The 15,653-nt window shown below is 39.9% G+C and overlaps 1 protein-coding gene across 18 annotated transcripts in view; it reads right to left on the minus strand.

Annotated features, from left to right (window-relative positions):
• MAN1A1 (mannosidase alpha class 1A member 1) overlaps positions 1–15,653 on the minus strand; it is a 200,951-nt gene that overhangs the window by 36,812 nt on the left and 148,486 nt on the right. For 17 of the 18 annotated variants that reach the window (XM_040627720.1, XM_040627715.1, XM_040627719.1 and 14 more), the window contains exons 9-11: positions 14,656–14,875; positions 13,750–13,922; positions 4,732–4,847 (exon numbers count right to left, since the gene is read on the minus strand). In XM_040627720.1, coding sequence (XP_040483654.1) covers positions 4,732–4,847; positions 13,750–13,922; positions 14,656–14,875 — 509 coding nt within the window. Of the gene's footprint in view, positions 1–1,562; positions 4,347–4,731; positions 4,848–13,749; positions 13,923–14,655; positions 14,876–15,653 lie in introns of those variants that run through there. The other variant, XM_040627727.1, reaches the window with a different exon arrangement.

A 15,653-nucleotide genomic window follows, 5' to 3' on the forward strand; every position in this document is an offset into this window, starting at 1 on the left:
GGAGGAAAGACAAACAAAGTAACTTTGTGTTCTCACGGGGGTTAAGTTTTAAGGTGTTAGACAGATGATAAGCGAATCAGGAAATAAATATGTAACCCACACCTTGAGAAAGAGCCTGAGACCAGTTTTCAAGGGTGAGCTCTTAAATGCTAAGTAGAAAATAAAATAGAGCAAGAAACAAAGGGTGATGGGGTATTTTGTATTAATTTGTCAAGGAAGCCACTCTGATAAGGTGATAACTGAGCAGAGACCTGAATGAAGTGAGGAATGTGGCACAAAAACACTGGGGACAGAGATGGATCCGGAGGTATTTTGCTAAGTGAGGTAAGAGATAAAGACAAATACCATACGATTTCACTTACATGTGGAATCTAAAAAATAAAACAAATGAACAAAGAGAGCAAGAACAGACCCAGACCCATAAACACAGAACAAACTGGTGGTTGCCAGAGTGGAAGAGAGTAGAAGGATGAGGGAAATGGGTGAAGCAGAGTGGGAGCTACAGGCTTCCAATTATGGGAGGAATAAGTCACAGGAATGAAAGGTACAGCCTAGGGAATACAGAGTCAGTCAGTGGTATTGTAATAACGTTATATGGTGACGGATGGTGGCTACAGTGGTGGTGAGCATAGTATGATGTATATGGACTTGTGTAATCACCATGTTATACACCTGAAACTAATGTCACATTGTGTTAAATATACTTAAATTTAAGAAAATTAAAAACAAACAAACAAACAAACAAAAAACAAACATGGGGGACAGATTTCTAGGCAGAGAGAACAGCAACCAGAAGGTCTGAAAACATTCTAAAAAGTCCCAAGATGAATTTGAAAACCCTAGGCTTTTTCAAAAATATTGGAGGCTTTCCTGTGGCTAAAGTTCTCTCTTCCCTAAGCTTCTTTGAACACTCAAATGCTAGTGACCCCCCACTCCCCTGAATTTCTATAGCAGAATTTAACAGGTAACTAAACACTTTGTTTTGTTTTGGTGGTGGGCTGAGTCTGATCTCCTTGACTGAATTGTAAACTTAAGAACAAGGATCACACTTTATGCTATTTCTGCCATCAGTGCTCCATCTCTACCCTACATGCTCTGGTGTTGAAAATATATTGGATTTTTTTTTTTTTTTACAAATTTATATATTTATTTGAGAGAGAGGGAGAGAGAGTGGGGGGGGGCAGAAGGAGAGGGAGAGAGAGAGTCTCCAGCAGACTGCCTGTTCAGGGCAGAGCCAGACGTGGGGCTTGATCCCAGGACCCTGAGATCATGACCTCAGCCAAAACCAAGAGTTGGACGCTTAACCAACAGAGCCACCCAGGTGCCCCTGTGTTGGAGTCTTAATAAGATATTTGATTAATCAAAATTGTATATGCAAAATTTATTGCAACTTAAAGTTTTTAATGAAGAAATGTTTCTTTGTCAAGATTCTCTGGGTATGGTATGGATTCACTATTAGGATTAATAATAATCACTATTTTTTCAATTTGCAATTGTACGTATTCCCCCCCCCCACATATACAAAAGCTTACTTAAGAGGAGAAAAACAACAAATGAGGAGATATATTAAAAGGCTTTATTCACAATAGAGAAATTTTACAAATATAGTTTTTAAAAATTATGTGTCAATCTATTATGTTTCCCATAACATTAGAGATTTATATAAAGTTGGAAATGACAGAATAGACTTATGTACAAATTAAAATCAATGAAAAGAATGGGTACTACATATGAAGGAGTCATGACAAACATCATCGAGTTCTATAAATTTCATACAACTTATACATGTAATATTAATTGTGCACAGTATACCAAAAACAGTATATGCAGAAACACAAACTTAAGTGCTATTTTAATTATTCGCCTTTCAGGATGTGAATACATATGTAAACTTAACTGCACAGTTTTGCTGAAAATGAATGAAAGACAGTGCCTACCGAAGGACTTCAGTTGTTTAACATAATTAACACAAAATATAACTTTAATTAAATTACATCACCATAATAATCTCTTATCTTGTTTACATTTTTGGTGTTTTGGGACTTAGGTTAAAAAATCCAAGTTCTAGAATTGAAAAACTTTGTTCCTGCCACTGGCAGAGCAAAATGTAGTACAATCATCTCGCCTATTTATACCAGGATACAAAAGGTACCTTATAGTGCAGTTTGTACACATGACCTGATTTTAATATCCTATCTGCTGCAGAAATACATATCAGCTTTGTGCTCTTTCAAATCAAATTGAAAATCAAAGAAAATAAAGTAATTTAAATTGCTAGTCCAAGAACATTCATGTGAAAATTATCATCTAAAAACGTGTGGCCCAATTTTTGTGATAATCTCACATGGTGCTTTTAAGTCCTGGGAAAAAAGGACTCTCAACTATCCATTCATTTCATAAGGTGAGCTGAAGATATGAGTGGAAGGAGTTATTCTGGGTCACAGAAACTCATTAACATGGCAATAATGATGCACTAAGGGATCTTTTTCATTTACTAATTTTATTAATTTATTCTTTGACATAAACCAATGTACAATATTGAAAAAAAGAGCAGGTCACACAGGTGGTCCTTTCAGACAAAGGAAATCTTTCGAAACACGTTCAAAAGCTGAAACAGCTAAAAACAATGGAGTCTACCGAGATATAAGAAAATAATTAAAAAACATTATGTCGAAGCATATGAAATTGCTGGTATTGGACAGTTTCTCAACTACAAGTGCAGCAATTTCGTATGCTTCAGCCTAATTCACGGGGCTGCACTGAGCTATCTGACCACTCCAGGTTGGAAGTGCAGGTGCTCAAAGTCTCTGTTCCTCGGTACATGCATCATCACGTTAGCCCTTGCTAGGAGTATAGATACATACACATGAACTAATACGATGAGAAAGCACAAGGTGCCACCAAATGTATTCTTGGGAAAGCCACTCATATCTCAAAAGAATGCTTCTTCTTAATAAAGAATCATATAATTACTTTGATCTGCTGTACGACTGTGGGGAATTAGGAATGTCCATTCCTACCTATCACTTTTAAGCTGGGATCTCTGTGTTGAATCTGACCGGACAAAATGTACTATACTCTTATTTGGTCTAAAAGTTTATTAGATTTTCTTCAATTGACCATGAATAGACACATTAGCAAAGCTGCTTTCAGAGTTAAATCCTGCTTTCACAAACTGAAATGAAATAATTTACTACATTGGAGAAAGGGCCCTTTTCAAATCTGAAAAAAAAAAAAAATCCCAAACCAAATGTAATGCTGTTTTTGAGAACAAGAAAAAAACCTTAGAGATGAAATACAAACTAAACACCATGTTAAATACTCACCCTTTCTTTAGAGAGACTCAATTTTTTCACATACTCAGTTAAAAGCAAAAGCTAACACATGAAAAGTTCTACTGTTTTCTTTCAAAAAATATAATTCAGTAATAGCAGAGCTCTGCAAAACTCCAAAGCTCCATTCGTGTGGTAGGGGATGGAAGAAATTAACCAGGACATGATCCAGAAATGACACAGGGCATTTAAAGTAAAATTTGAGAACTAATTCACAAATTAGGAAACACTAATATAATTAACCAACAAAAATATACTGTGGTTCCAATGAAATGAGGTCAACATGAGATGATCCTTTTGGGATGACATTCTAATTTGAATTACAATATGAGTGAAGTATTTTAGAAGACATTCTATCAAATAATGATAGACCCGCATAAAGAGGCTGTCTGTCACAGTTATAAGATCTGTCTCTGGTGGATAGACAAACCAGATTAACATAAAATTGAAAAGGAAAAAGCTTTTTTAATATTTAATTTATTATTATGGCTTTTTGCAACATGGCAAAACATTACAGCTTAAAGCAGACGTCATCTCCTCATAGAGGAGGAAAAAGTTTTGCAGTCAAATCAAAATTGTAATTAAGAGGTCATCGGTATACCATTCTATTCAGTTTAGTGAAAATGATATACCTTCATGAACTCCAGAGATTACTTAAAAAAAGTAAAAACCTGTGATCCACTGCCTGAATAATAAAGGATATGACAAGGGACTTAGGTCCATCCATGCCTATGACAATAAACATAAAAGACTGCAAAACAATTTTAGAACTTAGAATAATCACAGACCTACTGATAAAAATTCATCATGTGCCTGAATACCAGAAAAGGAATTATTAAGGTATGCAGTGAAGGGAATGGAGCAGAGTAAAATATAAAATGTCTTTTTTATTTTTCATTGACTTCGACTTCCTTTTTATTCGTACAGAGAACAGGGAGAAGATGTGCCTCGGTATTGAAGATCCAGTGTTCCAGTGGAAGTAGATCATCATCAGAAAATATTAAGTACAAATATCTGGAGAGAGAAATATGAGGATATGAAGCCCAAGAGACCGTCAGGCAGTGAAAACATAAAGACACAGCAACGTCTCCATTCATCTTATGGAGAATCACAGACAACGGTCAAGTATTGCAAAACCCTGAGGCACTATAGTCACGAGCGTGGAATAAAACAGCTGCTCTGTGCTTGGGTGTTAGTGCAGGGAAACCCACGAAGCAGTCCCCAGGCATCACACTTCTATAATGACTGGAAACACGGGGGCAATCATTGCCACGCATGGAGAGTGACCTTCGGAAGCAGTCATACTCGCTATTATTTGAATGTGCTCGTGATACAGATAGCTGCAAAGAAGATCTGACCAGTACCTCAGCCACATACTTTTGGAATACGTTTTACTTACTTTAGTGTCTCTGCCAGGAAGAAACTCTGCTGCACGTCGTCGTAACTCTCGTGTCTCAGGTAAACATCCCTTAGGCCCGAATAGCCTCCGTTCACTCGGCAGTGATTTTCCAGGGCCTGCGTTACAAGGAAGAGGGGAAAAATGGTCACATTTCAATAACTGCTTGTCACCAATTTTTATTATGAAATTGCCAAATTGAAATAAAGTAAGGATTCAAACTGAATGATACATGTGGAAGAGTTTTAAGAGAAATTTTTTAAAAACCCACAAAATGCAAATGCATATAAAGTATGAAAAGTTGGGGAGCTTGGGTGGCTCAGTCGGTTAAGCATCTGCCTTCGGCTCAGGTCATGATCCCAGGGTTCTGGGATCGAGTCCTGCAATGGGCTCCCTGCTCAGCGGGGAGTCTGCTTCTCCCTCTGCGCTCTCTCTCTCTCTCTCTCAAATAAATAAATAAAATCTTTTAAAAAAGTATGAAAAGTTAAAGGGTATAGAGACAATATATCTCATCTAAATTAGAAACACTTCTACATTTAATTTTGAAATTATTTTTCAGTGATTTATTTTATTTATTTACTTATTTTTACCATTTCCTCCTGTGGTCTAGGGAACGGTTCTTCAAACTATGGATCACAGGCTAAACCCAGTCTGCTGTTCATTTTGTAAATAAAGTGTTACTGAACCACAGCCATGCTCATCTGTTACATACTGCCTGTGGCTGTTTTTTCATTGCAGTGGCAGAGCTGAGTACAGGCCAACCTCGGAGACACTGTGGGTTTGGTTCCAGTCCACTACAATAAGTGAATATTGTGATAAAGCGAGTCAAGTGAATTTTTCGGATTCTCAATGCATATCAAAGTTATGCTTACACTGCACTAGAGTCTATTAAGTGTGTGGTAGCACTATGTCTGAAAAACGATGAACATACCTTAATTAAAAAAATACTCTGCTGCTACAAAATCCTAAGCATCATCTCAGTGTTCAGTGGGTTGTACTCCTTTTGCTGGTAGAGGGTCTTTCTCTGACGTTGATGGCTGCTGACTGACTTCTCTGACCGTTGATGGTTGCCAAAAGTTGGGGTGGCTGTGGCAAATTCTTGCAATAAGACAGCAAGGACGTCTGCCACATCAGCTGACGGTTTCTTTAACAAACGCTTTGTCCACAGCACGCGATGCTGCTTGATAGCGCTTTACCCATGGTAGCACCTCTTTCAAAACTGGAGTCAATCCTCTCAAACCTTGCAGCTGCTTTCTCAACTACGTTTATGTAATATTCTAAATTCCTCGTGGTCATTTCAACAATCTTCATAGCATCTTCACCAGGACTAGATTCCATCTCCAGAAACCATTCTTGGCTCATCCATAAGAAGCAACTCTTCATCCGTTTTAAGATTTATCATGAGATTTGGCAATCCAGTCACATCTTCACGCTCCATTTCTAATTCTAGTTCTCTTGCTGTTTCCACATCTGCAGTTACTTCCTCCATGGAAGTCTTGAACTCCTCAAAGTCACCCGTGAGGGTAGATATCAACTTCTTTCAAAGCCCAGTTAATGTTGATACTTTGACCTCCTCTATAAATGATGAATGTTCTTAATGGCACCTAGAATGGTGAATTCTTACCAGAAGGTTTTCAATGGACTTTGCCCAGATCTATCAGAGGAGTCACTATGTATGGCAGCTATAGCCTTATGACATGTATTTCCTAAATGCTCAAAGTCATAATGCTCCTTGATCCGCGGGCTGCAGAACGGATGCTCTGTTAGCAGGTGTGAAAGCATTCATCTCGTTGTCCATCTCCACCAGAGCTCTTGGGCAACCAGGTCAATGAGCAGTCATATTTTGAAAGGAATCTTTTTTTCTAAGCAGTAGGTCTCAACAGCAGGCTTAAAATATTCAGTAAACCACACTGTAAACACGTGAGCTGTTTTCCAGGCTTCATGGCTCCGTTTAGAGAGCACAGGCAGAGTAGAGTTAGCATCATTCTTAGAGCCCCTGGGATTTCTGAAATGGTAAGTGAGCACTGGCTTCACCTGCAAGACGCCAGCGGCATTAGTCCCTAACAAGTGAGTCTGCCTGTCCTTTGAAGCTCGGAAGCCAGGCATTGACTTCTCCTCTCCAGTTATGAAAGTGCGAGATGGCATCATCTTCCAATAGAAGGCCGTTTCATCCACACTGAAAATCTGATGTGTAGTGCAGCCATTTCATTAACAATCTTCACTAGACCTTCCAGGGAACTTGCTGCGGCTTCTCCATCAGCACTGGCTGCCTCACCTTGCCCTTCGATGTTATGGAGATGGCTTTTTCCTCAAACCTCATGAACCCTCATTTGTTCTGCAGCTTCCCCGCCTCTCTCAGCCTTCACAAAATTGAAGAGAGTCAGGGCCTTGCTCTGGATTACGTCATGGCTTAAGGGAATGTTGTGGCTGGTTTGATTTTCTATCCGGACCACTAAACTTTCTCCCCATCAGCATATTGCTTTCTTATCATTCCTGTGTTCACTGAGCTAGCACTTTTAATTTCCTTCAAGAACTTCTCCTTTGCACTTACAATGTGGCTGTTTGGCACAAGAGGGCTCGCATTGTGGCCTATTTTGGCTTTTGACATGCCTTCCTCACTAAACTTAATCATTTCTAGCTTTTGATTTACATTGAAAGATGTGGGACTCTTCCTTTCACCTGAACACTTAGAGGCCACTGTAGGGCTAGTAACTGGCTGAATGCCAGTTTTGTCTTATCTCAGGAAATAGAAAGGCCCGAGGAGACGGTGAGAAATGAGGGAATGGCTACTCAGTGGAGCCATCAGAACACAACATTTATCAATAAAGTTCTCTGTCTTATTAGGGTGCAGTTTGTGGCACCCCAAAACCATGACAATAATAACACCAAAGATAGCCGATCACATGTCACCATAACAAATATAATAATAATGAAAAAGCCTGAAATATTGTGAGGATTACCAAAGTGTGACACAGAGATTAGAGGCAAGCAAACATGGTTGGAAAAATAGCACCGACTAGACTTGCTCGACACAGGGTTGTCACAAACCTTCAATTTGTAAAAAACACAGTGTCTGCACAGCACCATAAAGCAAAGCACAGTGAAATGAGGTATGCCTGTAGCTGCACACGCCCGCAAGCCTGCTTCTCTCTGGTTCTTACACAAGAAGTTTGCTGACCCCCGATCTAGAGAGACTGTTAATGTCAGTTGGGATTATAAATCCAATAACAGAAGGTGTACCGGGCCATGAACAGTTGCTACGACACCCAGAGCATCTTATTTTGTAAGCACTCGTGGTGGAGGACTAATTAGGGATATTGGTGACAGATATCAAAGAAGAAAATGGAAAGCGGTAAAAAAAACTGTGGCTGATATCTATTTCTAAAATATATTTTTCTTTTCTTTAGTATGGGATGGAAGAAAATGGGATGAGTCCATTTCCTAACTGTCTAGAGAGAAATGATCCTACATGCCTGAAGTTCTCTGACTATAACGAGTGTTTGGAAAAGAGATGGGTTGGGCAGTGCGGGAATGGAAATTTAGGTAACAACCTCACAACTCGCAGACTACATGAACAAAGAAAATATCTCATGGTTTGGTACTTTTTAAAAGCCACTGGGAAAATAAGATCAACTTAAAAACTGCTTTGATTATATCTTCTTTTGCAGACAACAAACCAAGCAGGGGGAAGGCTTGCAGAAAGGAACTTCCAGGTCCTATTATTTTTTTCCTTCCTTCCTTTTTTTGATAGAATTTTTTTTTTTATTAGAAAGTCAAATACCAGATACACTGGAGTAGGCCAAAGATTATTTGTAAAAAAGTAAAAAAAAAAAACAAAAAAAACCAAACACACACACACACAAAAACAAACCCCAAAAACCCAGGATTTAGAAGAAATGGACAAATTTGTTGCTATGGAATATAATTAAATCCTACTTCCAGACATTTCCTAAAAAGATTTTAACAACAAAACTTTTTCTTGTTTTCTTCCCTTGAAGTTCTTTGGTGATCAGCTAATGAGAGGACCAGGCATGATAAACTGCCATTCCTCTCTCCCACAGAAATTTCTATAAGCTCCTTCTTTCAATTATAGGGAAAGAGTTGTTTTGTGGGGTGGACGATGCCCAGCTGTTTTTCCTCTCTTCGGTTACCCTCATTCTTCTTCTCACTCAGTCCTAATGTGTTGAGCCATATTTGTCCAGAACTCATTCTAAAATCTCAGAAGAGGGGGCTGAATACTGGCCCTGGACTCCTTAACTGGGGCCTCAGTTGTGCCCGGACCCAGACAGTGTCCCTTTGTTCAACATGGCATTGTCGTGAGAATAAAACAAGATGAAGACACGCTTCTCAGAGTGACAGGGATCTTTCAGAGGTTTAGAGAGGCCTAGCTACTTTTATTTTTTGAGGCTTTTGGCAAATTAAAAAAAAAAAAGGGAAAATGCCAAAGAGGCTTTTTTTTTTTAACTTTTAAAAAATGAAAAGCCATCATGTCAAATCAAAATTTTAAAAACTTTAGAAATATGAAGCTGGGGATAAGCAGCCCTCCCAGGCACGCATCACAGGCCCTGGCTTTACAGCATCTCAGCAGTGGAAGCAGTCATGTATTTACGCTGCATAGTCTGATTAGAACATCATTTTACTGCAATCTGTTCTTGGGACTCTCAGACTCTAGGCATAGGGACCACCTCGATTTTACGTCAATGATTACATTATTAGTGACCGTACGTGGCTGGGATGCACTAATAGCAGAGAAAAGAAAAACAGGAACATGTTTATAGTTACTGGAACTCTAAACAAACCCAGACCTCAAGTGACTGTACCTCTTTAGGGGGAAGAAAGGTAGGAGAATACGGAGCAGCATGAGTTAAGTCATAAGTCAGAAAGGGAGAGAAAGCCTTCTCTTATCTTTAGGTTAAACAGGTTAGATAAATGGCTGATCCAGGGAGGTTTCCAAGAGTGGATTCTAGGGAACAATGCTCATAATGAGGCTGAATGGCTGACTTTGGTCTGAGCTCATAGATAGAACCTAGGAAAATAGATATATCAGAGTCTGGAAACAGAGATTAAGCCTCGGGAGGGAGAAGCAGGGACCGGGAAGACAAATCACTTTCTGAGAGCCAGAATGTCCATATGGCAAAGGTGAGATTTAGGAGACTAGGAAAAAATGTCTGTGCAAAAAAAGGAGGAAAAAAATCCCTATATAAGGCGTACCTGCTACTGTGGACCAGGGGAGACATCATATAATCTATACATACACATTTACAGACACTGTATAATCTATACTTACCAACACATATATGAACACATAGGTATAATTTATAGTAGAGCTTTATCAGAATATTATACATAATAGGGAGGAATTTAATGAAGTTTTCATGGCATTATTGAGAAAAAGCAAAAAAACTATGAAGTAAATGTTATTTTTGCTATGTAGATTCACAAGTGCATGAACATCTAATTAATGGATTAATGGATTATTGGCTACCGGTGGAGAAGTTTCTAGTACTATATGCTGGACTATATAGTTTCATATCCTGTTCGACATTCTTGTGTTCGGCGTTACTATTCAGAAGTTTAGCTAAGACATGGAAAGCGGGTTTGGGTAGTGTATCAGTGACAGAAGGCTGGAGAGGGAGTGCTTCGTTGGAAGACAGGAAGATGGCTGACAAATACTTTACAAATAGCAAGTATGGGTGAACACAAGGATGGAACAAAAGTGTTATCTCGACAGGAACTAATATAGTAGCTAATATCATTTGACCACAATTTCGATGTAAGCCAGGGGTTTTATAATCTACCAAAAAAACAAGTTGGACAAGGCTGTGGGAAATAACACTCAGAAGAGAGGTTCTTGAGTCACACTGCTTAGCCCTGAGAGACCACACATGTCATCAGGAGGTGGAGGGAAATGATGGATGAGGATGGAGCAGTGGACAGGACGTGCTGTCCTCAGATAGCTGAGGAGCTGAAGCGTAGAAGAGAAAAGGGATTTTTTTTCTCCAATATCTCCAGAACACAAAATACTGTGAATTCTGTCTTCAAAAGGAGTAACTTTCTAACACTGTCAGCCATTAAAAAATGGAATTACTTTATTGGTAGTATGTTCTTTTTTAATACAAAGTCCTTGAATTGATGAGGAATAGCCATCTGGCAAAGATGACGAGGAGGTCTTTTCTTTGAGTGGAGGGCTAGTCTATGTGATTTTGAAGATCTACTCCTGTGTTTTAGTTTGGGTTCCCCTAAAAATGGAGCATGAGACAAGGGTCAGATGCAGGAAGTTTTTAAAAGAGGTGATATCAGGAAGGGAATGAGTGGGGCAAGTGAACTGGGGAAGGGAGAAGAGCCCGTGAAATGTGCTGAGCAGGTGACAGCTGTGCGTGTCCTCATGAAGGCTCCCTCCCACTGGAAACCCTCTGAGCAACCGCGTAGAATGCATCTCAGAGTTATTCTGCAAAGGGAGAAGACTGGGATAGCTGTTCATCAACTCTGAAACCTCACTGGTTCAGGACTGTCCCCAGGGACTTTACCTCTCCCGCTTCCCAGACCACAGCCAGCTGCCTGGGAAGGAACTCAGAGCCGGGGCAGCTGAGAAGCATGGGGAGCTTGCAGGGATGCGGTCCCTGTAGCTGTAGCTGACAGAAAGGACGGCTGAGGGGATGTCACACAAGGAAGAAGAGGGCCACTATCTCTGTCAATGATTTTGTGCTTTAAAGAAGGCAGCGTCCCAGCACTCCCCCCTCCCTGCTACACCTCAAGTTCTAGCAGAAACGCTAGTGGCAAAAAGCGAGGGGGGGCTGCTTGGGGGAGTGGCTGTGTTGTGCACAGGGAGACAATCTTACATCATAGACTAAACAAGAAGTTAACAACAGACAAAAATCCTAATCCCTAAAACCAATTTATTACCCCACAAACAAACACGCTCCCCTGAAGAACCAAGCAAACCCAAGCTTCCCATCCACACGGCCACAGAGATTTACTTATTTCTATTTTTGTATCAGTTCTCTGCCACACATTTTTCATATTTTCACATCTCTAAAATTGGCATGTCATAATTTAATTCGTAGCATTGTACTTTCTTAGTGGTATATAAAATAATGGTGCTTCTTATCCACTAGAGTGTTTTACATTTGATGAAATACGTGATTCCTGATATTTTCAATTTAAACTGATATTTGCAAGGTGACTATTAGCCTTAATGCTTTTGCTGGCCTATTGAAAACCAAAATAATTTCCTATCACCAAAGCTTAGATGAACCTCAATTTTTATACATTTTTTTTCAGAGGAAAAAAACATAAACTTAAAGAAATTGGAATTACCACCGACTACACACAATTAGAAAACTTTGCAAGAAATAAAAGACAAAAAGAGGCCTAAAGAATCGTTATTACTTAAAATGACTAATGACTAGTGATAAGGCACACACGGCACAAAGAGGGTAATAAGCAAGATTCATCAACGGCTTCCTCAGATATTTGTTACAACTTAAGCAAAGGCAATATGTTCAGTTTAGATTCCTGAGAGCAGTTATTTCTAACGGTCAGGTTTTAAAGACAGCTAACTCTGCAACAGTGAGTGTAATTAAAACGTTGGCTTGTTCTTATCTCCTCAGTGCTCCACCACAACTCCTTCCAGAATGAAAGCTCTTAAAATCAACATTATCTGATGGCATATTCTGGAGAGTGTGGCCAATGGCATCAGCACACAGTGTTCACTAGATTCGTCTGGGAAGATGATACGCCATGTTCTGTAGGAAGAGACCCATGGGTGACGAACACAATTCAAACAGTGCAGATGGACAGATGGAAAGCTTACAGATACTCAGAGAACCTGAGATCGGTGTGCGAATATTGTTGCACGAAGTAGTTCTTCCATAGGTTCTTTCTACAAGTTAGATCTAAGTAGCTAATTTGCTCTGTGGAAGAATTTCAATCTAAAATGGAACTGGAACCGGAAGACAGAAATCAGAAAATCTTACGCATGTGCCCTCAGGAAAACAAAACTGAGGGACTGAGAGACTGATTTCCTGTACGTGCTGGATTTACAGAAAACTGATAATATTGGGGTGATAGGGAGTTGGCCAGGGGTTGCCTTATATCAGCCACTTGGGAAGTTTTACTTATGGTTTTCAGAGGAATGAACAAGAAATGACACAGGTAGGACTGGTCTCACAAAACAGCTCGTTTGAGCTTTATTGGTACGACTGGACTGGTTTTGTCCGCTCAGGGAATTCTCAAAGCTGGTCCCTATTTGTTCTTTATTTTAATAGACTCTAACTGAATTCTCTCTTCTTTACATTCCCTGTCCATAAATACAGCCTACCTTGAACCTTCAACGGACTCACCTGTAGTTTGCTGAATTGCAATTTCTCTGCTCTTCCCGAATAAACTCTTTTTTGGGGACAATTTTGAGTTTGCCTCAGCTTACCTTTTTATTTAGGTTGAAACTCTAAGTAGAAGCACTTATTTTCATTTCAATGCCCAAAGACTCATTAAAAAAACAAACAATGTTGCGGCTTCTCGAAAAGGACAACAGGCAGGGGTGATTATTCCCAAGTTATCAGTAACTGTGGACTTGAGTGATCATTATTTCTATGGCTGTGCGAACTTAATTTTATGATACGCCTTTCTAGGTATCTCCTTCAGTATCAAAGTAGGTATATTAATATCACCATTACATAAAAAAGATGCTGAAGCCAGGGAGATAGGATGACAACTGAAAACACTCATTCTTGAATTGGGAAAAAGTCTGATGAAAGCTTTAAAAATCAGGGGCGCCTGGGTGGCTCAGTCGGTTGAGCGGCCGACTGTTGATTTTGGCTCAGGTTGTGATCAGGGTCATGACATCGAGCCCCCACTGGGCTCTTTGATGCTTAAGATTCTCTCTCTCCCCCTCTCCCTCTTCACCCACCCACCAAAGCTTTAAAAATCATAGAAAAGTTGATATGCCAGATTTATAGAAATCACTGAGCATTTTCCCAGAGACATTTATGTACAAGAAATGTAAACAAATTAAAACAGCACCTCTACGGCTTCCCAGGCCCATTTCCTGTACTTCGGATCATGAGTCAGTCGCCACATGTACATGTAAGTCTCAACGACCTCTGGCCGTAGGATGTAGTACTTTTCGTTTTGCCTTGTGGCGATGGCTTCAACACCACCATCGAACCTGAAAGCTTCTGGTCCCAGTTTCATATCTAAGGGGCATGCAAGGGTGACAAGGGTTATTACCCTAACTTAAATGAAACTAGAAAGTACTTTACAACATTCAAGAGAGATGCCAAAACAATCATTTTAAGGAATGGTTATAAACATCCTACAATAAACAATATTCAATATACTTTGAAAATACAGTCATCTGAGAGTCCTTTTGAGAACATCGCAATGATCTGTTATTTTCTTTCATTTAACCACCACTTACTGAGTGCCCCCCAGCTAGGTACAAGGCACTACAACACCCCTTATTAGTTAGCTGGAAAACCAGCAGTTGAGAATTCTATGTCATTATGTCATGAAAGGTTATTTAATCTTTGTGCTTCAAACTCCTGTTTCATAAGAAGGGAGCCAGACTCTATTTCATGGAGATACTGAAAAGGTTATTAATGGTTTATAAAATACTAAGTTTCTTTTGCACCTGGGACAGAGCTTCTTACCCAACGTTATTTCCCTAAAGCAGGGTCAATAAATTAGACTGGCTTAACCCGGTATGACTTCAGCTGTTGTTCTTTGGTAAACTAAGGGTAGATACTTTCATGTTGAAAACCAGTGCTTCTTAAAGTAAAAAATATAAATTCCTTTAAAATATTCATCACGAGCTTCCAGTTTCATGAGGCTGGATATTCTTTTGATGGCAGCAGGGACAATGTTCCTTACGGAACAAAATAAAAGCCTGTGGGAATAGAGTGAAACTAAAGAATCACAGGTACTCACAGGTGCGATTGTAAGATTCATAACAAGTTCGGGCAATTTCAGCCCCGAGCTGAAGGTAGTGCTGGGTCAGGCCTGCGGGAGCGTCGTCGGCCCCGAGTGCAAACATGCCTCCAGCAAAGCAGGTCAGGTGGCCCATCTTGTGTTCCAGGAGGCCCCCTTTCCACTCCGCGATGTAGGTCAGTCCCGTACTAGACTTGCGGATCAAGTGGGTCTCAATTGCCTGCAAATCAGACTTATTTTCAAAATTTAAAATTCCTTCCAAATTTATACTAAAAACACTCTCAACACTAAGAGAGAAAAAGGGTAAAACATCACTCGCAGTTTGAGTTTGGTGCCATCAATCTGATTCAGCCTGAAAGTTCGTTATTGCTTTTTCTGTATTCCTCCCCTAGTTTCTGCCTTATTAGTCTGGTTAGTTAGGATTATCGCTGTTGGGCCGGCCCAGTTGGATTTGCCTGGTTCCGTGACCAAACATTTGTAGTCCTCACACCTCAAAAGCTGTCCCCTTCTCAAAGACAGGCCGCTGGTGTCAAGGTGGTGCTTAATGCATTTCTATTCTCACAGCGGAGAAACGGCACAAGGCACGAGCCCCGCTGCAGGTGAAGAGTAGAGCGTATTTGTGTATAAAGTCCAGGCGGGGGTGTTACCCTGCCTTTGGCTCTCTTAGGCTCAGAGGGCGGTAAACTGGGGGGAAAGGTGTGCCGTTCTTGAACCATATTGCTTGGCCTCAAATTCCAACTCTACCACTATCTGTGAACTTGGTGGGTAATGTGCTGGCTGTATCCCTCAATCTCAGGATCCTTATCCATACAAAGGGAATAGTAGCGTCTTCAACATTTAGTTTATGAAGCCATCGGTACTGTGACTAGCACTTGATAAGGTTCATTTATTATCACCACTCACATCACCACTGTGGTAACACTTGAGTTAAATGCCTCCCTAATAATTCTATTAAAAAGCACATTAGTATATAACGAAAAAAAAGACACACAAAAAGA

This window comes from Ursus maritimus, unplaced genomic scaffold (genome assembly GCF_017311325.1).
Source record: "Ursus maritimus isolate PB19 unplaced genomic scaffold, ASM1731132v1 scaffold_13, whole genome shotgun sequence".
Lineage (NCBI taxonomy): Eukaryota > Metazoa > Chordata > Mammalia > Carnivora > Ursidae > Ursus > Ursus maritimus.